Source organism: Desmodus rotundus, chromosome 12, assembly GCF_022682495.2.
Source record: "Desmodus rotundus isolate HL8 chromosome 12, HLdesRot8A.1, whole genome shotgun sequence".
Classification (NCBI taxonomy): Eukaryota; Metazoa; Chordata; class Mammalia; order Chiroptera; family Phyllostomidae; genus Desmodus; species Desmodus rotundus.
This window is the reverse complement of record NC_071398.1, coordinates 7070504-7097948: the sequence shown is the minus strand read 5'-3', so window position 1 is coordinate 7097948 and position 27445 is coordinate 7070504. Positions and strand designations below refer to the sequence as shown.

General features: G+C 43.4%; 1 protein-coding gene across 1 annotated transcript in view; it reads right to left on the bottom strand.

Annotated features, from left to right (window-relative positions):
- Positions 1–27220, bottom strand: part of LPCAT2 (lysophosphatidylcholine acyltransferase 2) — a 54912-nt gene extending 27692 nt beyond the window's left edge. Inside the window, exons 1-10 of the mRNA XM_024551432.4 lie at positions 26920–27220; positions 20939–21078; positions 18261–18478; positions 16848–16960; positions 14875–14935; positions 13978–14036; positions 12742–12776; positions 9504–9558; positions 1411–1493; positions 1043–1168 (exon numbers count right to left, since the gene is read on the bottom strand). Coding sequence (XP_024407200.3) covers positions 1043–1168; positions 1411–1493; positions 9504–9558; positions 12742–12776; positions 13978–14036; positions 14875–14935; positions 16848–16960; positions 18261–18478; positions 20939–21078; positions 26920–27090 — 1061 coding nt within the window. The 5' untranslated portion in view covers positions 27091–27220. The remainder of the gene's footprint in view (positions 1–1042; positions 1169–1410; positions 1494–9503; positions 9559–12741; positions 12777–13977; positions 14037–14874; positions 14936–16847; positions 16961–18260; positions 18479–20938; positions 21079–26919) is intronic.
- Between the last annotated feature and the right edge of the window lie 225 nt (positions 27221–27445).

The following is a 27445-nucleotide window of genomic DNA, read 5'->3' as shown; positions in this document are numbered from 1 at the left end:
AATAAATGACTTGTGAGATTTAAATCTAAACATTACTTAGTAAGTCAATAGTACTTATTGGGTTGTTAAAAAATAGAATTTTTTTTGTTTGTTTTTAAGGAGCTTTCAGGCTGATAAATTCATATTTCACAAAAAGCTGGGACAGGGAGACTCATCAGACCATACACACTTCCTCCAGTAAAGTCAGGGTGATAAATGCAGGAAAATACACTGCCGCGTACACTACCTTCTTTCTTTTTAAATTAATTTTATTTGGGCAACATTGGTTAGTGGGATCATATGACTTTCGAGTGCAGAATTCTACAACACATCCTGCGTATGTAGCATTGGGTGCTACCACCCGAAGGCGAGACTCTTTCTGTCCCCGCACGTCTGAAATGTTTTTCATACAGGAACTGGCGCTCCCTTTGAGGGAGGGTGCTGAGGGCCATCAAATCGATAGGTCCAGCAAATCCCCAGTAGGGATAAAAAGAGAAGGAAATGTAGGAACAGAGGATTCGGGGGTTCCACCTTTCATACCAGACAGTTCAAAAGGAATGTTCCAAATAGTTTAAACTACATCATAGAAACACAAAGGGGTGTTTTTGCCCTTTTATACAAAATCACATGCCCAGAAGTTAACAAGGTGCATCCTGAGTAAGCACGTAAGATTTAGCGATGGCCAGGATTGCTACTCTCCAAGTCAATTCCTACTTCACAAGAGAAGTCCCGACCACCGCAGGCCAGTGTCATCGAACGATGCTGTACTTTTGGTACAAGGGTATCGGGACGAACTTAGCCATTTCGGGGTATAGAGACGGAGCTCTGCTTGCCCCCACTTGCTGTCTCTTGCCCTCCTGTGGCCAACTCCTATATTTTTGAATTCACTGCTCTTGAAAAAAACAGAAGGAGGTGAACTAAAGGGGAGATGAATTCACTACCCCAGCTTCCCTGATAAACCCCAGAGCTGGGCCTTAATGAATCCAGAGAAAATAAACATACAGGGATGTAGATCTCTTTTGGACACCTTCATGAAAGTCTAGTAATTTTAAAATGTACTTACTTCAACTTCCGGCTAATTTTGGTAAACTCCACCAGCCCGGCTTCCATAGGCAGCGTGAGCTGGCCTGCTGAGATCATCAACCTGCAGTCTTCATAGGTGTGCTCTGTCATCGGGATGCCCAGGGCCCTGAAGGCATTCAAAGGCAAAGTGGCATTCGATCTGTTTAAAAAGCTAGTGATTTTTCATGAGGCCTGAACAGGCCAACAAACAGCAGTAAATGGAGGAGTTCCTGCATTTTAAACCAGGAGTTTCAGCTAGCATGAGGACCTTAGGGCAGGGAAACACCCAAATCCTTAAAAGTATATTAAATGTCATTTACTAATAATGTCCCAACTCTCTACTGATTGCGGTCACACGTAGACACTTACTGAGCCATCAAATTCCGGACTCTTCCAGCAAAAAGGACAGGGTCTCTCTTTTCTTCATCACTTGGCACTTGAACAGGCATAAACTGAAAGACAAATACAGCTTTCCGTAACAATTGGCGGGACTCAGACATTAAATGCTGAAGTCGTTAATTGACAAGTCACCTACCTTTCTGTTTATCCTGCCTTTCTAGCCTCAGGAGATCTGCCTCCAAGCCCTGGGTCTTCCCGTGTGTTAACCTTTAACAGCATGTCCTTTAACTTTTCTGAACGGTCTCCTCGACTCTACAAGGAGGGCTCCGATCCCCTACCTCCCCGGCTGGGGTGAGGAGGAAATGAACCAGCACGTAGAATTTGGGAAGGTGGAAAGCCGTAGCTACTAAGATCTTCTCAGAGCTGTGTTTTCTACCACTATGACCCCTTTGCATAAGAATGGTATAGCGATGATGATTATTCTGTCTCTTGTAGTTTATCTTCTCCATCCATTCCTCGATCAGCCATACTTTTATCATTTGATGGAACTTCATGTTTGGTCATTTCATCTTCTTTTTGTTTTTTTAAGTTAGTATTGGCTTTCTAGCTTTTATGTAACACCTGGTTTGGCTTTACCATCATTTAAATCTTACTTTTTTCTGTAGTTGACATTCTGTGATGCCTCATTTGTACTGTCCTTCTTTTTATTAATGGTTTTCTGACATTAACAAGGTTTTGGTGCCATTGTTAAGTCATGGCATATTTTTTGAGCACCTACTGTATACCAGGCAAGGTCAACAGGACCCTACTCATGTTCTAAAGAAGAGAGATATTTCTGTGGGATAGACCAACACAGCATGTGCTAAGTACCACTACCCTTATTACCCCCAATTACAGATGGGGCCAAAAAGCTTCATTGACTTAGTTAAAGACCTACAGCTCATGTGACCAGGATTCAGTCCAAGGTCTATCAGATTCTAAAGCCCTTGGTTTCCCCACTAAACCGCCTTTCCTGGAGCATGCCAGGGAGAGAGAGGAAATGATTCATTTGGCCAGGAGTGGGCAGGGAAAAGCAGCCAAAAAGGCTTTACAGAGAGCTGATGGTTGACCTTGGCTTCTTAAGGATGAACATGCTTTCTCCAACAGCTACTGTTCATGGAATTATACCTACGAACCGGGTCCCGTGCTAGGTGCTCTATGTGCATCACTGCATTTCATTGACCCTTCCAATTTTAGCCATAAGGAACTGGGTTCACAAAGGTCGAATGACTGGCTCAAGATTCCATGGACCACTTCCACTCGATAAATACTGCTTAGGTGCCTGCCATGTGCCGGGCCCTGCAGTGAGCCCTGAAGATATGACAGTGAAGTCCCTGCCCTCCAGGACTCTCCCAGTACCGGGGCGGGAATTTATGACAAGGAGCTAAGTCTGTCCGTTAAGGACCTACTGTGTGCTGTGTACTCTATGAGAGGGTCTTCATGAGATGAACTCACTTAACGATTCCTTGAGGCACGTTCTACCATTTCCATTGGCTACAAGAACGTGGCTAGGAGAGGGCAAACAATAGAGCTACAACTCCACACCTGGGTCAGGGCCACAGTTGGAAAGAACAGAAGCATCTGTATAAGTAACACCCCTTCCAGACTCACGTGGGCCAGTTCTCAGACCCTGTTAGTCAATGTTAAGAAGCCGATGCGCAATGGTGACTCAGAGGCGCAGCTTGAGCAGGGGAGCGACGTGCCCAGGCCCAAGTTTTTGAGCAGCACCTTTGGTGGCAGGGAGTGGATAAGCCAAAGAGAAAGAGACTCAGAGCAGGGAGAGCCCCGTGCAACCCACCTGCAGGAGGTGGCAAGGCCAGGAATAGAGGGCGTGAGGATGCAGGGGGCAGGGTGGGGGTAGTGGAGTGTCTAAGGTAAAATGAATAGGAACCAGAGCATAATCTGCTATATGTCATTTTACTCTCCACATTTATTCTGGTAACACCATCCTCTCCAAGGGGCAGTGGCATGCTGCGGAAATGACACTTGTTGTCTTGGCTCAGCCGCGTGACCCCGGAAGTCATTCAGCCTGTGGGCCTCTGATCCCTCTCCTGCTGAGTGGAAAGTGCCACTACATGATCTCTGAGGTCCTCCCGACAGGAATCCTGTGTCTGGCTTTCAGTTCAGTATCTCGTTATTCTTTGAGATGGAAAATTCAACGGAGCCACCAGAGGTCCCCACAACACTTATCTATCCGGAAGATCAAACTGCAAATAACTATTTCTGAAAATTCCCTCCAGCCTGTTCCAGCATAATAGAATCCCTTCCATTTGCTTAGCATGAAATCCAAGGAAGAAAACACTGCGTTAAAATCAATGTTCCTAAAATCCCCAACAAAGTAGTATAACGAAGTCTTAAACTGACCTGTGATGCTTCCTCTTTCAAAAAGCCACACGACCATTTCCATAACATACATCTGACTCGTAGCACACACTGAGCCCCTGAAAAACAAACTGTGGCTCCACTGCTCGAGTGGAGATGTTTTCCATAAAATAATATTTAATAACTCTCGTATTGGCATGGCATTTTATTCTGGAGGAAAAAAGAAATCCACCGAGAGTAAAAAAAAAAAAAAATCTGGATGTGATGCACGTGGGCTCCAGGCCTCCTGAGAAGCAATTCAAAAGAAATTCTAAACAAAGGCACCTCGCCTTGGATAAGACCTTGCCCTCTCTATCTCCTTTCCATTTTGTACGAAGCCTCAAGGCTCACAGCATGAACGTGCCCTTTATTTGGGAAGGACAATGCACCAAAAAGAGAGAAGTGTGACGGCTACTATCTGTCTCTGTCCCCTAAGACACATCTACACACCCCAGGGACTTCAGGACGCTGAGTTTCCCTGTCTACCCTCCCAGGCTCTCATCACCCCCAGCAGCCACACAGGTGGCCCAGCAGCCCCCTTGATTTCACAGCCTCTTCACCTGGTCACAGAGATCCTTCTCGAGTCTCTTTCAGCCATGGAAACGAACGTACGGCTCCAATCTGCTCCTCTGGCAAGTTCTTCAGCCAGTTTCCCCGCATTACCTGTGGGTGTTTGCTTCTCTCCCAACCTGGTCCTGCCTGGTGGTGTCTCTCAGGACCCACTTCAACCTCTTCACCTGCCCCTCCTGCACCATCTGCCTGCCTATCGACACTGGTCGTAGGCAGGCAGACACTTCCACGTGGCTTTTCTGTCACCCGGAATTTCTCGCTTCTGCCACACACCGCCGGTGCTAATGACAAAGCCTCGGTCACCTCTCCTGGTCCCACGGTCTCGCTCCGGCAGAGGCCATGGAGGGGTGCGAGAGAAAACCTTACAGGTTGAGGCTACTACCAATCCATGTGGACTTCCACAGCGTCCTCACGGCTGCTGGAAAACTAGGCCCTTTTCCCAAGGTGACCATCCTGCCTCAAAACACAAACACAGCCTTTGGTTTGTTTTCTTTTTGCTGAAGATATTCCTTTATCTTAGCCGGTGTGGCAACACGTTTTCTTAACACTGAGTCTATCTCCTCCCTGTCTGTGTGATGGGTGAGGGTCAAGTTACTTGGGTGGCATCTCGCCGCTGCCTGGCAGCCCTCCACTGTCCCTTTCTGATCTGCCGCCACCATATTTTATTGCTGCGACACAGGCCGTGCTTCTCGGGTTGCGATGCCACTTTCAATCTCGGTGGCGTTTCTCCTTCACCTTCAGAGAGATGACGGTGAAGGACATCAGGCCGTGCCACCCCACAATATGCCACGTGGGTGTGTTATTTTTAGCTGAAGTCACGTGAAAAGCAGCAAATACAGGGAGTGGCTTTCTCTGAACTCCATCATCCGCCTGAAGACAGATCCTCCAGAAGGAGTTCAACGTCATAAACCACCTCCCACACAGATTCCTCAAACCGGGGCGCTGACTCTCATCGGCGGAGAGGAGACCAGAGGCCTTCCTCACACCCGGACCAGCCTTATCCCATGGCCTCCTCACGGCCCTCATCTAGTCTTCTCAGGGCTGGTGTGTCTCTCCTGGAAGTCATTTATTTACTCCCCGCTAAGCGGCCGACAGCCTCCCTCCCCTTCGTCTATGAAGATGGTATATGAGCTCTCAAACATGCCACCCCTTTGTTTCAGGTGTCCAGTTTTTATCCCCTGGGATGCCCTTGTGCACATATTAAAATTAATACATCTGTATACCTTTTCCCCTGTTAATCTACCTGTTGCCAGTTTATTTCATAGACCCAGTTATAGAATCCGGGTGGGGAGAGGGACGTCTTTCCACCCCTACAGCAGCCCATGGGAACCTGAATTTCCCCTTCCATCCCCTGGGAACTGACTGCACAGCCCCGTTCCCTCCTCCCTCCACCGGCCTCCGGTCCTCCACCTGCTCCACCTGCTACCTCTGCTCCATCCTGTCCCCAGGTGAGGAGGTGTTTCCCACACCAAGACCTCCTGTTTGCGCCTCCGTTCCCAGAGCCTCCTCCCTCCTCCTGGGCCTCAGATGGCACACAAGATAGAGCCAAATTCCTCAGCCGTGATTTAACGCCACCTGTCATCCAGGCTTTATATGAATACTCGTCCCCCAGAACTGGTTTGTTCACTTCCTGACCACAGCAAGCATATTCCCTTCTCCAAAAAAAATGATTATAAGGAGGAGAGAGATTGATGAGTGCTGATACTACACAATCTTATCTTTTTCCAAGAAACAGAAAAGAACTTTAACAGGCCAGCCTTGACACGTGTGTAATGCTAGGCCTCCTGTTCGGTTTTCACGAAGAGAAAATGTAAAACAAGGGAGGTACTTAGCAAGGACACGTGCTGCTTCCTTTTCGAGAGCACAGAAAAATCTACATGGTAAGGGAAATAAAAGTTAATGCTTACTGAACCCCAAGCCATGCGTCAGCACATAAATAACCTTGTTAAATCCTGACAGCCCCATAAAATAATGTGTCAGCCCCATTTCACCAGTGAGAACGCGGGCTCAGAGAGGTTAAGTCATTTGCTCGATGTTGGTGGGACGTAGCGGCATTGAAATGGAGACCCCAGCTCCACTCTTCTTATAATGCTCTGTGTCTCTAACTGCTCCTACTTACCGATTCCAGAATTCTTCCAAGCTCCGGAAGAAATCAGCTTTGTTGGAACAAATACATATGTGATGTGTGTGTGTGTGTGTGTGCGTATTTGTGTGATAAACCTTCTCTAAAAAGCCCATTTTAGATTCCAAACTACGAATAGTGTGTGCATTTAGTGTATCTGGATATTGAAATAAGCTACATAAATGTATTCAAACCTTTCCTAAGTAATTAGCTCTTTGGAGATTTTTAAAAGCAACATAAATAATGAGGGTTGATCCTAACACTCATTAGCAATTACCACCCTTTCCTAAATCACACATTTTTAATGAAACAAAAAATCTCTTTCTATGACTTAAGACAAGGAATCGATCACCCATCCTAAAGGATTGTAGGTCTAATGTTGGCCACTAGACGCTCACCATAAGCTTAGCAAAAAACTTTCCCTCAAGCCGAATCTGTCTGTGTGCCTACAGACAAGACATTCTGGTGTGTTTATAATATAATGGGTGGCTTTAAAGCCCACGTGCTTGGAATGCACACAGAGATATGGCTTCTAAAAAGAACACCACAGTCAGTGGGAACGCCGTGCTTCCATTCGCAAACCAGCTGCTGCCCACGTAGTGCCAGGGAGTCTGACTTCACCCGTATCCTCTCTCAGGAGATAATCTAGCAGGCTCTTCACTGACGTCCCACGTCGGGAGGTTTCCTACCAGCATAGTGCCCATGCGCCTAAGCCATAGTAGAGCGGGCCAATGGAGGTCACCACGGAGGACTCTGAGTACGCCCACTAGGCCACATTCTCATTCAAAGAATGACTTTCGGTAGAACCATTCTGGAAACACCCAGGGCATCCTTCCTCAAGGAAACCAGGAGACCAATTACACAGGGTGTGAGGTTTGGAACTTATGGTATTTTTAAGATCCAAGGGTCAAGAAAGTAACCACCTTTTCAAAAACAAGCCTCCGTATCGGGGAAGCAGAGAAGGAGGGAAAGGGGAGGTGAGGACATATTCCTCACTATCACATTCTCTAGATATTCAGTGATGTCTGTAATTAATGAGTCTGACAATCATCGTTAAGGATGGGAGACTCGTGAAACTAATAAACAGAGGATTCAGCATAGTGAGATGACTATGACTCACAAGAGCCAAGTATTTAAAAGGACATCTGAACAATTCACTCCGAGTTCATTTTAAGAGCCATAAAACTAATGCCACATTCTTGAGAGACACATCGTGCATTGGGCTTACCCGATTAATACTCAAGAGGAAGCTCTAAAAACACGTTAAAAGTAACACGTAGGCCCTGGCCAGGTGGCTAAGTCAGTTGGAGTATCGTCCTGTTCACCACAAAGTTGTGGGTTTGATTCCCAGTCAAGGCACATACCGAGGTTGCAAGTTTGATCCCCCGTGGGGCGCGTACGGGAGGCAACTGATCGATGTTTCTCTCTCCCATTGATGTTTCTCTCTTACATCAATGTTTCTCTCTCAAATCAATACACATATCCTCGGGTGAGGATTTAAAAAAATAATAATACGTAGGATCTCCATCAATTTTAAAGAAAAAGGAAAGAGAGGAGGGTGCCTCTGAATAACCAAGACAACCGAAACCGCTGCAGCTAAATGAACTGAGACTTCTAACTAAGCGAGGTGCGGGGCGGCCCACGCTGGTGCTGCAGAGACAGGGTGCAGCCCCCCACAGTCCTGAGCCAGTGTGTGGTGGTTATGCTTAGTGCCCCAAGGGCTGCTGGGATACAGCTTTCAGTTGCATCTACACAGTGGGTAATAAAAACATTCAAAAGTCACCAAGTCGTTAGGAGCCCCCTGGGTGAAAGGTAGCATCGTAAATCTAAAATACATACAATTAAAATAAGCGTTCTACCTTTGAAGTGTACAAATTCACATCTTTCTGTCCACCACCACAACTCCAATCCGTGAAATAAATCCCTACCAATTCAGGTGTTTTTAGCTGGTCAAAAGCCATTTCGTTTGTGAAGTTGTTGAACAAAGGACATATTCTTTCCTTTCTTTGCCAGAAAATATTATCCAACAGGTCTGAGAACCAGTTAGAGAAAGTAAATATTGTAACTGGAGGAGAGAGCAGGAGGGAGGGAGGGGGGAAAGGGAGGGGGAGGGGAGAGAGAGAGGAGGAGGAAGAAAGAAAAAAGAAAGAAAGAAAAAAAGCCAGCCATGACACAGAGAGGAAATGGGGTAACAGTGGTCAGGGTGAAACAATGAGCGATGTGTAAACCTCTGTCGTAACCCCTTGTGACCACTGACACATGTGCTCAGAAGAAAGGACAGCTCTACGTGCATCTCCACATGCCCCCGGATCCCGTTTTAGCTGGAGACGGGGTAACCTTACAGGAAATTCAGATATGCGGGTGTGTATAGGTGACCCTCTCCCCGCGCAGGCTGCCTGAGAGTCCCAGTAACACCATCTAGATTCTGACTTCAGGGGCCCGTTCCATATCATTCCTAGAAACTAAGACTAGTTCTGGAGACTCAATGTTGAGTCATAAAAATGTGGTCAGAACTTCCAGAATGATCTCATTACTCCCCCACTCCCTGTCTGCCACTGCGGCTCGAACAAAAAGACCGTCCTGTGAATGAGGGGCTGGTATGACCTCCTCGGGCTTCTGAGCCTTGTGCCTCTCTCCCGCCCCCCGCAGCACGTCTCAGCTCTCATGGAACCTACTACTTTTCAAGGAGTTGTGGGGCTCTCAGCCTCTGCAGCTCTTCTTGTAGGGACATGAAGGCTTCTTGGCAGAGGGCAGCCTTGGAAAGAATAAAAACGTAGAAACGGTGATGCCAATCTGGCCAGCCACACTGGTTACATACATGTTGGACGTTCCCAGAAGTGAGAGGTGTTTCCTGCTGTAATTCTAAGGGCTGGACCTGATCGCCTGGGTGTAGGTACACGAATTATAAACGGGATTATTTCAAAGAGGGTGGGTTTAACTCCCAGCCTTTGCACACCTCTCCAGACGAGGAATTCAGAATAAAAGGAAAGGCCACATCGCCACTTCCACGGCTACATTTTGAATGACTTACCTCAACTTCCACCTTTGTGAAGGGCTGGCAGAAGGTGAGCACGCAAAGCTGAAAGCTGAAGAGGAAGAAGAGAAGGTCCCCTTTATAAGGCAATACAAGCATCATCTAATGTTACCTAGCCACCCCTTTCTCTACACACCGCACCCCCGGTCACACTTCATACGTATTGTGGGTTTGAAAATGCGACAGGGCAGCTCTATCACTGCTTGGGCTCCGACAACTATTTTTGACATTCAACAGTTCAGTGGCACCATGCAATACCATATATGTATCTGTGAGTCAGAGCCACAGCTCAGCAGACTAAACACCAAATCTGAAGTCTCCCGGACGGTGCAGACTCGGAGGCTAATAAAGTCCCTAAAGGAACTACCCAAGGCCGCACATTTTAAGGCAGCTAAATGTGTTTGCAGGGTGACTCCTGAGTGGAATATTGGGTTACTAAACTCTTTTCCAATGTTTACAAAACAATGTCAGTTGGCCTTTCTTAAAAGCAGAAACTTTATCATAATTGTCTCAGTCACTAATGAATGTTTTCCTTGTGGAGAAATTGTCTGAAAGGTTTCGAATTTCATTGTAAAGCTAGACTAAGGCTTTCACGAAGGGGGTTCTAATCAACCCTCTCCAAGATAATTTTTGAAATAGTTGTTCCAACCTGAAGCTTTCTAGTATATATTTAGCCTCTCGGGGTAAGATTTCTATGGGATATTAATTTAACCTCATCTAGACAGATGGCCCAGAAATCTGGCAGAGTGGATTAAACTACATGTTTATGAAAACAACCAATCAAATGTTTTTTTATTAAAAAAAAAATTTTTTTGCTATTAAGAAACTAAAATATGCCCTGACTGGTGTGGCTCAGTTAGTTGGGCATCATTCCACAAGACGAAAGGTCACTGGTTCAATTCCCAGTCAGGGTATAGGCCTGCGTTGTGGGTTTGGTTCCCGGTCGGGGCACTTTCGAGAGGCGACCAATCAATGTTTCTCTCTCACATGGATGTTTCTCTCCCTCTCTTTCTTCCTCCCTTCCCCTCTCTCTAAAAATAAATAAGTAAAATCTTTTTTAAAAAAGAAACTAAAATATGATTTAACTGTAAACAATTACTTGAAGGGACTTAGTACAAAAATTTTAGAAAGTTAAATAAGGCATTTAGTTAAAGAGGAAATTTAGGAAATAGACCTACCAATTCCATAATTAATTATAAATTTTTAATATAAGTATCAGTACTCAAACCTTCCATCTGCAAGGGAAAAAAATCTTTCACTATCCACTTCGGGCAAACAAAGTCAATTCAAATTATCTGCCATAAGGTACATTATTCTTTAACTATCTAAATTGCATTTTGGAAGTGAGTGATTTGAATAGATAACTGTTCTGAAAATTCTGAATGCTCTAAGAAAAAACAAATAAAACCACACCTAGGATCTCCTTACACCTGTGTCGTCCACGCTGCACGCAAACCCAACACCCCTTCTTAGACTGACACAAAACACCTTTTCCACAGCTGGGCCCTCTCCAAGTTTATTCCCCAAGGTCATTAGCCCTCTCCGTCAGGGTATCTGCTTTGGGATAGAATTTCTTTCTTAGAATCCGAGTCCAGAGCAGTCCTTGAGGCAAGGGCGGCTGAGGAAACGGACTGGGCAGTAACTGACACGGTGTTAAATTTGCTGTGAAGCGGATTAGTGGGCAGAGGTGGGAAGGAGGGTTCCCACAGGTGAGTGCAGTGTGGCATTTGGACAAAGCCAAGTTGTGCCTTTTAAAGAATTTGTCTTGGAGTCTAAGTCCTAAGAAATCTTTCACGCCAACCGTATGTTTTTCCTCTTTCTTGTCTGAATTCTCTCTCCTATTTCCTGTCCCCCTTTATCACACACTTCCCAGGTTGGAAGGCTAGATGGACGGAAGTGCTCTATTTTCTAACCCTGGTCCCCCTTCCAGAAAAGCCTTCTCTCTTTTGACCTTCAGATCTACGGGGGGAGAAGTCACATTGACTGAGCAGTCAATGTCACCAGCTCCTCAGGGAACTTGATTTGCAAAGGCCCCAAAGAGGGCACTTAGGACGACACCGAGGCCTTAGGAAATATAAACACCCCCCACCCCGATTTTTTGGTTCTTTTCCTAAAATGCTCTCACTCTCCTTGTTTCCCCTCATTTTCCCTCGTAGAAAAGCTGAAAACCAGTCATTCAAAACCAGTAGTACCATGAAACATGTCTTCTAGCGAAATGAATAAAAGCCTTAGCCTTTACGATTGAGGTTCTTTATTGCCGGGGTCATTTACTTAACTTCAAGGACTGGAGCCTAAGGGGACCACAAGCATCCCACATCCTAATCAACATTAGCAGATGGAACTGGTTCGCCAGTTACCTGTTCCGACTCACGTTTCTTACTGCAATGCAATTCGCACACAAAATGGAGAAAGTATTTTAAAAAATCTGACTTTCAGAAGTAGTTTGGATTGTGTAAATTAAAGGTTAGTCTAAAGGAGCCCACCATATACTTTAAGGCAAACGATTTTCTTTTAATATTTCCCAGTGGTTGTTACTTGCTCCCCAATAATGGTTCCTGAATTCTGTATGTAACATATCAGAAGGCATTCCTGGGAAAGGCCCTGGGCAAAGTCCCCAAATTCACGTGTTCTACGTGGTTCCCACGAAAATGTACACAGGCTGCTGGAGAGAAAGCTGGACTCTACGCGTTCTGTTCTATTTAAAGTCCTATTTCACTTCGGCTTGCTGGTTAGTGAAACTGAATTCCTCTCCTCTCTGAAGGCCTTTTAGAAACTGCTGAGGCCTATACTTTTAACATCCCAGACCAAAACTGAAAGCTTGGTTAGCTATTTTCTCAACTCGCATTTCAGTCATATGACTAAACCGCTCTGGACTGCCTGAACTGGTATTTAGGAAAATGACAATGAGGATGTTAGAGAATGCTAAATCTTCAATGAAAATAAAACTACAAAATTAAAGCTAGAAATGATGCATACTAGGTCACTGTTTGTCAGAATGTTTCTTAAAAGTTGGTAGATAAAGAGTTAAGACCCATCAGAACATGACATGGCTAGACTCCAGTACACGGGAGATGCGGGGGTTAATGGGCAAGATGCTTATGCTCTGTATAGAGGCTCACCAGTTACAAGATTTAAGGATCCGATTAGAAATCTTTACTTTCACAGAACAAGTCTTTTAAAAAAATCTCCTTCACTAGAATAAGATGTATATAAATAACAGATATGAGTGACTTACAATGTATATCCTTGCCACGTCCAAGTCACGGTGTCCTAAAATAATGAAAGTTTTTAAACTGTTAGTTCAGAGAATACCACGGGAAACAAAAACCCGACCTTGCCATGGGCGTTCATGCACTTTCTGAATGAAAAGCAATACGATGAAAAACGAAACGAGCTTGTTTGCATCCTTGGATTGTATATCTCCACGGCAAAGATCTGTGTCCTTCGTGTAACCACCTTTTCGTGGAGCTAAGTTGCTCTGGATTTTTACAAACCTATCGTGCATGCTTAGCTATTTTTCTCTGAATATAAACATACCTGGATAACGAATGTGCTTACAAAACCTGAAATACATCAGTTTTCAAAAAGAGACAGAGTAATTTGGGAGAAAAGATTTAAGTAACTCAAAGTGAAGGAATTCGAGTAAAGGACAAATGCAAACCCGCCGTCAGAAATACAATGAGTAGAAGTTTGGTAGATTTAAATTTTAACTACAGGTGTCCAAGGCTGCGACACCAGCCACTGAATAGAAAGTGGCCTTGATCAAGAATTCTTAATCTGAAATAACTTAGGTCATTAATAACTACATCTTGCCTTTTAATGGAAATTCCCTCGTAAAGGAAGTTTCTCTCGACACCAAAACATCCTCCAAAAACCTGTGCGTGGGGAATTGGTGACACAGCCAATGTCTAGAAGATAGCCACGGCTTAGCTGGAGCAGAGGGGACTCTTTCCTGAGCCAGCTGGGGACATCTCACAGGATTTTTGGTTCTTCCCAAATATTGTCCTCTTTAAGCTACTTGCAAAGAGTCGCGCAGCTAGGAAGGACTGAGCCGGTAATTAAACACCAAGCCTATCCCCAATTTACCCTGCCTCTTCAACCCTTGTCCACCAGCAATGACCAGGGAATCAGCAAGTGTCCTTCCAGGCTTAGTGACAGTCACAAACATGTGTAAGTTTCCTACCGAGACTACAAATTGGAGACTTCATCGCATCCCAACAGAGCAAGAAGCCAAGGGAAGTGTCCTCCTGTGGCTTAGCAGCAGCAAAAACAGAGCGCGACATTGGCATCGACAAATACAGGCCCATCTTCCCAACGTTTGAAAACCAGACAAGGCAAGGAGAAGGAGTCCCACCATTGGCTTCCGCCATTGATCTGCTCGGGCCTTTAGTCAAATAGCAAAAGGGGCCCTGGGGGCTGGGGGCTGTTTGGAATGTTTGACGGGCTTCCCGCAGTGAGGTTCGGTGCTTACCAGCTTGTTTGGGTACCTGAGGAGGACCGGCTGCACAGGGACTCCCGGGATGAAGGCCCCTGCAACCACGACAGACGTTTGAGAGCGTGTTCTCTGTGCGAGCACAGGCTTTACAACAGAGACAAACATTTCATAAAAAATGACACACCCACAATGAATGGTTTAAGAGTTGACATTTGAAAAACTAGTTGCTCAATGTTGGTAAAGCCCTAGTGTTTACCGAAGTGAGAGATTTTGAAAATTCAGAATTAGCTAAGCAAAATGTGAAATGTGCCCACCTCAGTTAAAATATTCATTTATTTACATCTCCATTTGTTTCCGTTTTCCGAATACCTATGATTCAACAGGATTTTTGTAAGGTAATGACAAGGAGAAAATAAGAAAATCTAGACAAAACCAAATGCTTGAAGCAAGAACTACCACAGTTATCGGAAGTGAGTTCTAACTTTGGCTTTGAGCCTTCTAGCAGCCAGTACAGAAACATTTTAAAGTATGACCAACTGCTATAAAGTTACACATTACTATGAAACGCACGACTTCATAATATCAAAAGAAGGAAGTGAGCCTTAGAAGGCATTGTCACGATAATGGACACAGGTTTTCGACCTAATGACAGAGGGTGCCTGGGACGAAACCTTGGGGGAGAAGCAACACCCGCCGGTGGTTTCTGCGCAAACACACACACTCACGCACACACTCTCCAAGGACGAAGGAGCCGTGATACCAAAAGAGAAAGTAAGGAAGTGTGCTCTGTGGTGTCACAACATTAAAAACTTTTTTCTCGGAGAAGAAGAAATGCTCAGAGCAAACCAACGAGTTATTTCGTGTGTTACTATCAACTCATTCGAGAAATCTCCCACACTACTTTGTCACAATACATAATTTAATTTATCTCACCTGGTTTAAAAGTAATCAAACAGGAGCGATTAGTACAAGTACCTTCTGGGAAAACTAGTATCTTGGGAGAAAAGGAATAGATTTAATATTTCAGTCTAATGAATAGATTAGCTCATTATTCATTTTCTTATCACTTCACAGATAGCTGCCAATTCTTACCAAACAAAGCTGAACTCACAGGCTAACCCTGGATTCCAGTGGAAGCTAGAATCAGATGATGGGTTTTTGGTTTTCTGCTAAAAGTGTAGCCTCACCATTCCGATAATTAGAAAATAGCTTCAAGCTTTGAATAGAGTAGACACTTAGCAAATGTTTCTTGATGATACTTAGCATCTGCATAGACTTAGAAGAAGATGGGGACCTGAGTCACGGTCAAGTGTACATTTAGGCAACATTACATTCTTTCTGCTGCTGCTGTACATCCTAAACCGAGCCATTTGCTGCCTCTTTGTTTCAGGTCTCCCATTAGATGATACTCAGTCCCAACAGCATCCGTGGAGGGAGAGCTGCTTACAGTATGTTTCGTGCTTACTTGACCGAGTTGACGTATCGAACACAATTTAATATCTTTTTGAGGAAGTCTTTCTAGCTCTTAACGTACTTCCGTAGGTTTTCCATGTGAAAGACCGGCAGTAAGTAGTCAGTTTCCCATTAGCTGCATAACAGCTTGATTTTCTGGAGTGTTTCAACTCTAGCGATGAATAAATTGCCAAGTACAGTACATCAAACGCAGCAGAAAATGCCTGCTCCTCCCCCAGCAGTTGGTAATGTGTATTGTAGAGTAATTAGAGAGGGACACAGCATGAGGCTACATTGCCACCATACCAGGTTATTTGTAAAATTAAAATTAAAATTACAAATAGGTGCCATTCCATCCTCCTATTAAAAAAAAAATCAGTTTCCTATGACACTGAGACCCGATAGCAAACATGATTCATTCAGTGGCCATTCTACAGCCACACTGTCAGTGATGAATCATAAAGTCTCATTTCGGGAGTGGGCACTGAAAGTCATCCAGCATGCCTAAGGCTGGAATTCTTTCTACAATACCCCCGCAAGAGGTGGCCCAGCCAATGCCTGAGAGGTCCAGGAAAGAATTCCCAATCGAGCGATTCGACCTCTGGACAGAAAGTCCCTTGAGCTGAGCAAAACGAGCTGAAATCTGCCTACCTGGTAACTTCCACCTACCAGTCCTAGGTATATTTTTCACATCCAAAGAGAAAAAATGGAAGCTTTCTTCCCAGTGCCACTTCTTCCCAGTCACTTTTTGAACCATTCCACACATGCCTCGGTTTCTACAGCCTCCGGGCTGGTCTTACTCTCTGGGCACTCTACCACCTACCCATCGTCACGGATGGCCAGGTCACTGCAGGGCGCTTGGCTCTGCCAGTATCACTGGCTTTCCCCTGGGTGAAGGCAGAGGCGAACTTCTCAGCACCACCCTCGGGCTCTCTTTATCCCATCAGTGTCGCCCCTCCCTCACCTTCAAGGGGCATTTGTTCCAGGGGGAGGGGATACCGAGATGGTCAAGTTTGAAATGGTCTACAGGTGACTCTGATAGGCCCCCTGCAACTGAAAAGCACTATTGCAATATACTTCAGATAAGGGTAAAGATCTTAATTACGTTTTTAGTAAACCCATCGTATGGTTGAGTACGACTGAGCATTAGCATCTCATCTTTTTCAAGGTCAATAAACTCAAGAGGTAGGGAATTACTTTTTAGAATCCAGAGTAAAAATCGGTTCAAAGACTTTGGAGAATAAAAAAAGAAGGATATGTTTAAGTCCGTGGAGCATCTCATGGGGAAGAGGAACTTCTTAAGGCTCACTCAATTATTCTGCTTCTATCGCGCTAAAGACGCCTAGCATGGGCGTCCCCCATGTCCTGCCGTCTGTGGGTCCAAATGAATATGTTTACAAATGTACCATAAATAGACTCTCAGAGCGTTTACGTCCACAGCTGTTGTGTTTTACCTGGGGCCATTCCCCTCCCGACGTTGCTCGCCTGATTATTTCATTTATTGTGTTTTTCCGAGAATCCGGGTCTACACGGGATACCAACACCGGCTGCAGAGCCCGTAACAGTCCTTTAAAACAAAACAAATCCACGGTCAGGTCTTTTTTTTTTTTTTTGACTAAAGCTACCAAAATAATTACGCTGGCTCAATCATTAAACAAATTTTGTGGAAATTAAAATGAGAGCAAATTAAAAAAAAAACAACTTTAAAAGTACCCTGTAATTCAATGTTTATTAGAACTTAGTTTCTGGTTTCCAAAAAGAGTGGTGGATATTTATACCGAAAAAAAAAACAGTTCATTGATTTAACAGAAATTAGCAGGAATATGAAAAAAAGGAAATGCAATTTACTCCCCACAGGTCTTCCTCAACTGCCATTAAAACTTTGCCATGTGCTACAAGTCATCTGGTTTTATTTCGGGGACATCCTGAAAACTGATTATGTGACTCCATGGCACACAGGGGTCAGAAGCTTTATTACTCATTTTAGTAACATTTTCAGCAGAACAGTCTTCTAAATACGTAACTTCCTAGCACACGCAAAATCAACCTCAATTTACCAAAAACCCACTGCTACGCAATTTTTCAGGAAAATGCCTTATTACATAAAGCAGGAATTACACGCAGAAAGAGTCTGTCTTAGCTGAACGACAGAGCTGCGAGAATCACTATCATTTCTGCAGAGCACCAAGGCGATATCAGGCAACCTTCATACTCACTCTCTCATCATCTGACTCGTGCACAGGCCTCGAAACAACAGGGGAAAGTTACTTGGAGACGAACACCCCAGGGAGAGACCAGGCATCCAGTGGGAAAAGCATTTCACTTGCTTTGTTATTTCTTTTTTTTATGACAGGAAGCACTTATTGCTCCACATCCTAATTTTCAAAGAGTTACACATTGGTTCCTCATGGAAATTTGGGGGAAATGAAGAAAACACAGTTCGGAGACAAAACGTAGTGTGTGCTTCAGCCTAAAGCCCTGAAAAGAAGTTCATAAAACAGCATGCACGGGTGTCCCCACAAATTCTTTGCTTCAATTCTCTCTCCCCACAAAAAGGAAAGAACATCAAGCATGCTTGGTATTTGAAAAACTGGTCTTTTATGTATACGAACAGAACAAGATGATGGTACAGTGATAAAAATAAGACTTTAAAAGATATATATGGGTACCTATATAGGGAAGACTAATCTTTTTTTTTACCAAGTCATTCTTTTGACATAGTACCTCCTTAAAAGAAAGCAAGGATGTTTGAAATCTTTCTTTATCTTAAAGTTTCTTAAAAGTCTACCAATAAACTAACTACGATGTTTTAGGTGTAAGGCATGAGCACGAGAATGGTTTATCTATGGCACCTTCCAAGTACTTACTGCCGATCAGAGGGACCTGCACGTTCTCATTCCGGGAAACCATGGAGGGCAGTCCCGCTACGACACAGGCGATCCCATCGAAGAAGGTCGAATGGGGGGCGACCACAAAAATGGGGGCTTCCACCGGACTTGCAATCCTTCCTTTCACAGTCACCGTAAACCCCATCGAAAAGAACATGGCACGACCCAGAAACTTCAAAACTGGCTGAGTAATTTGCCTTGGAAGATACATACGGAAAAGACAGGATTAGCTTTGCTCATTGCAGCTGACGCCGGGCTTTACTTGAAAACACAACGCAGAAGCCAGGACGTATCAGAACACTTCGTTTGAAAATATACGCTAAGAAGAAGGGCTCACACTTCCACGGGGCACTCAGTATCTGCCAGGCGCTATTCTAAGGGTGCTGCACATATTAATTTCTTTAAATCCTCAGCCCAATTTTATAAAATAGGTGTTATTTATTATTAACCCCATTTCACAGATGGGAAAACTGAGGCACAGAGAAGTAATTTTACCCAGGACACATGGCTAATAAGTGGTTCCATTCTTCTGGGACTCTCAAGTGAAAAGAATGAATTTTCGACACACATCCCTCTGAGAACTTCCCATCGATATTGCCCTTCAAAGCAGCTACCTTGGGGACCTTCGCTTGTGTCACCAAGATGCTGCTCTCCCCCCAACCACTGTTAGCATTCTCTGCTGAATCTGTCCTCAGAGTGATTTTGAGAATAATTTTTTAAAAGTCAGCCTTCTAAGACATCATCAAAAATCTTAAGGAATCCACTCTCTCACTCCCTTGGAACAGAGAGGCACTTGCAACAATTCCAGAAATGGAATCGCTTCCTTTTCCAAAAGCATCTGTCATTAAAGATTAATTCATTCGTCACACTGTGCCAGGAGCTATGCTGGACACACAAGACAAGTAAGGCCCAGTCTCCGTCCTCGATGAGCCCAGATGAGTAGGGACACAGAAGCGTATTCCTGGAAATGCAAACGCAGCCTGCATATGTCAGGATGCAAATGAGCAGAAAGCTTTTCATGAAACACGAAAGTACTGTGTGTATCCTGCCCTCAGACAATGAATGAGGGCTTTAAAAAAATGGACTTCCTATCTAATTTTCTCAACCATCTTGTGATATGACAGTGAGGAACTATTAAGCAACAAGCTACTGAGGAAGTTAGTCTGCCTTTTATTTCACAGCGAGGAGAAGTGAGATGCAGAAAGACCAAGAATGGTAATTCAAGAGAGCACAGAGAAATGACTGTCTCTCTCCCCTTCTTGCCCTTTCATTTCGAGTTCAGATCTCTGTTGATGTAAGGATAAAAAGCTCACCCTTTCATGATTTCTGATTTATAGAGATGTAGCTTCTGACAACTATGATCAAAGTATCCCATATCCAAAGTCCTGAAATACTTCTACTTAAAATGTTTTTTAAATAAATGGCTAAAAGTTTAGTGCTGCATAATAACTCCAATGTTACCTGTTTGAAAGGAGGTAGAGATACTGGTTTAACTGACAAAAGTAGACCTTTCTTTTCCAACGTGTATTTGACCTGTTTTCTGGATATTTAGGCTGTTCCTTCCATCATCATAGGTTTCCATAAGCCATTAACACAGCAACCAAGGAAACGATTGAGAGGAATCAGTGAGTGACGAAACATATCACTTACAGTATGTTTTCAGTGACTACAACCTCGGGTCCTAGAACAAAGGCGTGTGATTTGCAAGGACGGAGGTGGGACTTATTGCCCTCAAGAAACTGCCAGCCTTGGAGCTGGTTCCAGTTCGAGCCAGCTGTGTGTTTCATGTTGACCTTTGTTCACCGGAACATGAATTGAACAGCAAATTGCATATTTCTTAAAAAGTTTGTACAACAGTGTTTCTCAAAATTTTTGGAGGACACATTCTTATTTGAGGTTTAGATTGAAAGGAACAGACCCTTGTGTACCAAAAAAAAAAGAAAAATGTGCACAACTTCAGAGAGTTTAACAGTGCCCTAAAACCCATCAATGGATTTCTACAACATCCAAGGAGTGCACGTGAAGAACCTTCACTTTCAGGACACAATGCATGTGACAAGTGGGTCCAGCCTGATGGGAATGAACTTCTACTAGTAACTGTAATTCATCGTCCGTCTATTCGCTAATACCATGCTTATTACACAATGCTTGAAAAGCAGTGCAGGGGGCTCAACGCTAATGTTTAATAAAGCTAGGCTCTACTGATTAATAGTTAAATTGTTGTTAATAATAACAACTAAAGCAGTGAATAAATATACTGTAACTGATCCACTTAATTATATCACTGAATAAAGTATGTAGTTATTAGAGAGAAACAGAAACAGAGGAAAAGCAAAAAAAAAAAAAAAAGCCAGGTATTTTTCAACTTTATTGATTTAGCCATACTAGCTGGGTCTTTGAGAACCAGGGACCTATCACTTTTAGGCAAGAACTCAGAAAACAAAATATTTTAAATTAGGAAGTGATAACTTCAACAGAAGACTATCTGTTCTTGGACAGAAATTTGTACATATGATAAAGTAAGAACAGTGCCATCTGAGAAACAAAAATAATTAAAATTGCATAGGTAGCAGTTAGGTGACTCCATTGATGACTAAACTATGACAAACTCTTCTTTACCTTGATTTACCTAGTATTCAGACATAACTATGTCTTACCTCTTCCAACCAGTGATTGGATGGGTTGGCTTTTCAGGAGAGCCTAGCGTTGAAAGCGCAGCAAACGGCCATGCCAGTAATAAAACTAATGCAAGGAATAAGCCACGAATTGGGAGCAGGAAAATTCCGAGGAAGAAAATCTGAAAGTCCAAGTTGGTAAAAATAAGTGGCTGGATCATTATGAAATGTCACAGACAATGTATAAGAATTTCAGCCACGGTGCATTCTGGCCAACATTTGGTGTTGATAGTCTTTTTAAAATATCAATTTGATTAAGACATCATTTACACAAAATAAAATGCACCTATTTTAAGTGTAGGGATTATGAGTTTTTCAGATGTATAGTGCTACACAAACACTACCATGCTCAACCTATAGAACATTCCCGTCACCCCAAAAGGGTCCCCTGTGCCTCCGTGCAGCCTAGACACGCTCCCCCGGCCCTTGGCCACCCATAACTTTCTTTCCCTGTTGTTCTGCCTGTTCCAGAGCGTCATGTCAATTAAACCACATGGGATGTACTTTTATGTCTGGCTTCTTTCACTTCATATTTTTGAGATTCAACTGCGCTGTCCTGTGCATTAGTGGTGTAGACTTTTTAATTGCGGCGTGTGGTTCCATTACACGATATAAGTACATGAGTATTACAATCCAGTTATCCACTCATCTGTTCACGGGCAGTGGATCTATTATAAGTTTTTGGCTATTATGAATATAGTTCCCATGAACATGAATGTTCTGGTCTCTGTGTGCACACATACTTTCATTTCACTGGGAGTGAAACTGTTGGGTCAGGGTATGCTTAACATTGTAAGATACTGCCAAACTGATTTCCAAAGTGGTTGTACCATTTTACGTCTCCACTTTCATAAAGGATGAAAGCTCCCGTCGCTCCACATGCTCACCCGTAGTTAGTGTGGTCAGCCTTTGTGGCCATTCAAGTGGGTGAAAAATGCTATCTCACTGAGGTTTTAACCCACACTTCCTTGATAAACAATGATGCTGAACACATTTTCCAGGTGTTTCTTGGCTATTCCTTTGACTTCTTACTTTAAGTGTCTTTTCAAATGTGTGGCCCATTTTATTGGGTTGTTAGTCTTATTACACCAACTTGTAGGAGATCTTTATATGTTATACATTAAAGTCCTTTGTCAATGTATGTATTGAAAATATTTTCTCCCATTCCATGGCTTTCCCTTTCAATTTCTTAATGGTACCTTTTGATGAGAAGAATTGTAATTCTGACGAAAACTAATTTATTTTATTTTATTTTTATTCTTTTCTGTGTCCTAAGAAATCTTTACCTACCTCAAGGTCAGGAAGGTATTTTCTATTTTCTTCTACTTCTAGAAGCTGTATGGTTTTGGCTTTTATGTTTTAGCCTAGGTCCATCTGAAGTTATTTTTCTGCCTGTGGTGTGCAGTAGGGATCGAGGTTCATTTTTATCCATAGATTTACCTAGTGTTCCAACACCATTTGTTGAAAAGACTTGACATTCCCCAATGAATTTTCTTGGCAACTTTGTGAAAAAGCAATTGAACATGTATGTGTGGGTTCTCTATTCTGTTCCATTAATTTATCTCTTCATCTACCCTGGTCAACTTCCCACTCTCTTCACTGCTGTAGCTTCGTAGTAAGTCTTGAAATCAGGGATCTCCACCTTTTTCTTCTTCAAACTGTTTTTGGGCCAGTCTAGATCCTTTGCATTTCCACATACATTTCAGAATTAATTTGTCAGTTCCCACACAAACAAAAAAGCTTGTCGAGATTTTTATTGCGATGGATAGGTGCTCTTCATTAGGCTGAGACATGTCCCTTTTATTCCTATTTTACTGAGAATTTTCTCAAACATCAGTAGTTGCTGAACTTTGTCAAATGAGTTAACAAAATTTTTGCTTTTATTGAAATGATCATATGCTTCTTCTGCTAATATGATGAATTACATTGAAATAGAAATTTTTGTAGGTTAAACCAACCTTGCATTTCTGGAATAAACCAAACTTAGAAGGATATATTTCGTTTTCCACATATTGCTGTGTTTTACCTGCTGATATTTTGTTGAGAATTCTTATATCTATGATCATGAAGGAAATTGGCCTATAATTTTCCTGTCTTAAAACATCTTTTTCAGACTTTGAAACAATGCTAGCCACATGTTTTTGTCTGTTGTGTCTTCATTTTCATTTTTCTCAAAGTACTTACTAGCTCCTCTTATGATTTCTCCTTTGATCCACTGATTATTTAGAAACGTGTAATGTAATCTCCACACATTTGTGAGTTTCCTAAGTTTTCTTGTTATTGATTTCTAATTTCTAATTTCAATCCATTGTGGTTATAGAACAATGTATTATTATAATCCTTTTATACTTACTCAGACTTATTTTATGACCTCTTATAATTGTCTGTCTTGGAAAATGTTCCATAGGTTCTTAAGAAGAATGTGTTTTCTGCTGTTGTTGGGTGGAGTATGTCATATATATATATATATATATATATGGTACGGACGATTATAGTGTTGTTTAAGTCTTCTAGTTCCTTGCTGGCATTCTGTTGCACTGCTCTACCACTACTGCAAGTAGGGAATTGAAGTCTCTAACTACTTTTGCTGAATTGTTTATTTTTCCCTTCAGTCTATCAGTTTGGCTTTGCATATTTAGGGTTCTGTTGTTAGATGCATATATGGTTATAATTGCTACATCTTCTCGATGCATCGACCCTTTGTCATTATAAAACGTTCTTTTATTTCTAGTTTTCTGTCTTAAAGTCTGTTTTACCTAATATTAATGTAGCTCCTCCAGTTCTCTGTTGGTTACTGTTTCCACAGTATATATTTTGTCCTTTTACTTTCAACCTGTTTGGGTCTTTGGATTGAAAGTGTGTCTTTTCAGACAGCATACAGTTACAAGCTTTTTCTTGTAAGGTTTTTGGTTAGCTTAGTGTTTGCCACAATCGTTATTTATTCCCTCCGGCAGCTGTGCTGTTAAGCAATTGCCTCTAATAGTTTCTGACAAACAGCCCCAGAGCAAAGACTGCAGTGGTTGGCTCCAAAGCAGGTCAAATACAGACAGTCTGGCAAATGACCAGGAAATAATCTTGAATGTAAGAAATAACCATAGCATAGCCCCTGAATGTGAAGTTGACATGAGGTTACAGCATATTCATATAATATTCACTAACTTTCAAAACGAGCAGCTAACATAGATTTTAATTGAGTGAGTTGTCAAACATTGGGCAACTTTATTTTTTTTCTGTGCTACTTCCAGGTTGGCAACAAATAATAGTATTTAACAGTACACCATTTTTGAGTAACTCTGACAAATGAGGAGGATTCTCCATCATATTTCCATTTGGTGATACGTCATCTCTGTAGGGAGACATTCTTTCAACACTGTATTGGGGTTATCCTCTTCTCTGAATTGTCTTCATTGCACTTACTAAACCATGAGATTACGTTTTTGTACTTGTTTTTCTCAGTGAAATGTAAGCTTTAGAGAGGCAGCATCCTTATTTCTCTTGTTCACTGCTGTATCTCCAGAGAACTGCATCGTGCCTCGCACACTGTAGGCATTCAACAAATATTTTTGTACAGTAAATGACCCCGCTGTTACTACTAAACACTTATTTCCATTCCATATTCTACTGAGGAAATGAGAGCTAGGCTACTTTTCTCCATGCCACTAAGTAACAGGCCCTTAAACAGTCGAAAGAGGAAGGACAAAGCTAAGCCCTGTTATGAGATGCAAAAGCGATAACAGTCCTTAAGCAAGACATTGATTATCATTCAAGATTAAATTTGAATTCAAGTTTATTGAGTCTGAATCAATCCTATTAAGTCATACTTAAAGTATATGTATCTTTTAAACTGGAAAATATAGCCAACATTGTTTTCCAATTATGTCTATTTAATCTTCCCTTTACCTAGACCATTCAAGTCATTAAAACTTATTTGGTATCTCTGGTTTACATGAATTTTTAATTTTTAAAAAATACTCGAACTATATTCAATTCCATTCAATACAGATTGTAAATTTTAAGTACTATGTTAAAAATGTAGACAACAAATAGCATAAGAAAATTATCAATATTAAGATCAGCAAACAAGCCCTGGCTGGTGTGGCTCAGTGCGTTGGGCGTGGTCCTGCAAATTGAAAGATCCTGGGTACAATTTCCGGTCAGAGCACATGCCAGGTTGTGGGTTTGGTCCCGGTCTGGGTGCGTACGAGAGGCAATGGATCCATGCTTCTCTCTCACGTCCATGCTTCTCTCCCTCCCTTCCCCTCTCTCTAAAATAAATTTTAAGAAAAGCAAAAATAATCTTGGGAAAGATCAGCAAACAATACCAGATTCTTTCACACATTACCTCACTTAATTTTAACCCTCCTTTGATGTATTGTTATTCCGATTTAATAGATGAGAAAAGTGGAGTTTAGAGCCACTAAGGGACTTGACCAAAGTCATACAACAAATAGACAGCAGGGCCTGAGATGTTTTCTGGCCGAGACTGGTGACCTTTCCATTGTGACATAGCTCTTGTAGAGTTACTTCGGAGTGCACCCTAAACATAACAGGCCACGCTATTAAAAAAAGAAAAGTTAATAATTTACTCTAGGTACAATATAAATTCTTTGATCCTCTTTCAAAAATATGAGGCCAAATATATGGACATACTTTCATTTAAGTATGAATGAGTTGGCTAAAATTAATCTTGAATGATAGTCAATTAACTCAGAAGTGTTTCTCAAATTTTAAGATACAAAGGGGACATCTACCCATTTACAGACTCGAAGACCTAAGCTTTACCCATTTTGTGTCTTTACAAAGAGCTATTACTACATCATCTTCCTCTTCCTCTCTCACACCCTTCTTCCAGCAGACACCCATCTATCATTACTGTAACCACCCCCCTGCTGCGCCCAGCCCTTAACCTGCGCCCACTGGAGAGGACCACGGTCTCAGGGCACACACGTAGGTTGTGCAAAAATTACACTATTTCAAATCCAAAGTAAAGGAACTTGTGATATGGACAAGAAACCATCAAAAACCACTTTTTTTTCCCTACAGACCACACCGGACATAGTCTATCTTGTTCTTTAATCGCTAACTTCACCAAAGAGGAAGTCCAAAGAGAGAGTGGGACTGCTCATGGTAAAGGCAGTGCTTTACAAGAAAAAGGAAAGGAAACTACCTTTCTGTATGTAACCATGTAACAGTGGAAAAGCCTGCGCTACCTCTCGTTCCTGAAACTACAAGTGTTTGGGTGAAGACTGATTCAAGACCAAAACCTGTTAAAATACCTTAAGCTCAAACCCCATTGTCCCTTTTCTTAGATTCTGATGTCATACCCTTGACGTCCCGGCTCAGCTAGATCATCCCAGGGCCTTACTCACTGTTCTAACTCCAGACCTGGGCTCTGGGGGCTGGGGGGCGGGGGATGAAAAGAAAGAAGAAAAAGGGACTTACTCACACCCACTCTCCTGTCGTAGGCTGTCCCCCTGCTACATTCTCACGAACTCAAATTTTCATTTCCCCTTCTCAGCATGCAGTGAATGTTTCCTCTCAGACCCACATGCTCTTTGCACCTTCTCTTCCCACACCCCTCAGACCATCCTCCACGGGCCCTCTGTCCTCGGACCCTTGTCGCTGCCCCTTGCAGACTCCTGACCCCAGCACGAGCCCTCCTCTCTCAGATCTACATCTTTTTCTTTCTTCGTCAGAGCCTCTGCTTCCCAGACTCATGCTCCCCTCGGCTGCTACCCGTGTCACACCTATGGCACCCTCAGACCGTCTCACCTCCCACCCGGACCTGCCTCCTCCCTCTGACCCACGCCTCTCCCCTGGGCGCACCTCCTTTCTCTGACCCACGCCCATCACCTGGATACACCTCCTCTTTCTGACGCATGCCCCTCACTTGGTTGCGCCCCCCTCTCTGACCCACGCCCCTCACCTGGATCTTTCTCAGCTTTCTGACCCTCCCCCCTCACCTGGATGCGCCTCGCCGCGCTCAACCGCGTCTGCTGCACGAAGGGGTTGGGCACAGGCGGCGGGAAGAAGGACGCTTGGCGGGGCACGATGGGTGGCCGCGGCCCCGCGATCCTGACGCCCGCGCCAGGCACCGTGGCCGCCACGGCCGCCGCCTCGGCGCACCGGTTCATGGTGGAGCCCGGCCTCGGACCCCACAGAAGTGACTCACGCAGAACACTGGAGCCAGTCGAAGCCAAGGTTAAGTCCGAGCCGCACAGGAGCGCGAGCCCGGCTGAGCCTCTGCGCAGGCGCTTAAGTGACTGGACACCCTCGGGTCTCGCCCCGCCTATCTGGTTCTGATCGCCCCGCCCCTCTGGTTCTGAACACGCCCAGGCACTGGCCCCACCCCTGAGCGTTAGCCCCACCCTCTTAGGTATCTGGCTGTTCCCTTGGGTGATAGCACTCTGTCCCCTTGGAAGTGAATGCTTCTCTTTAGGACCAACGCACGCCAGTGACAGTTCAGGCAGAGTTCTCTGCTTCAGGGTC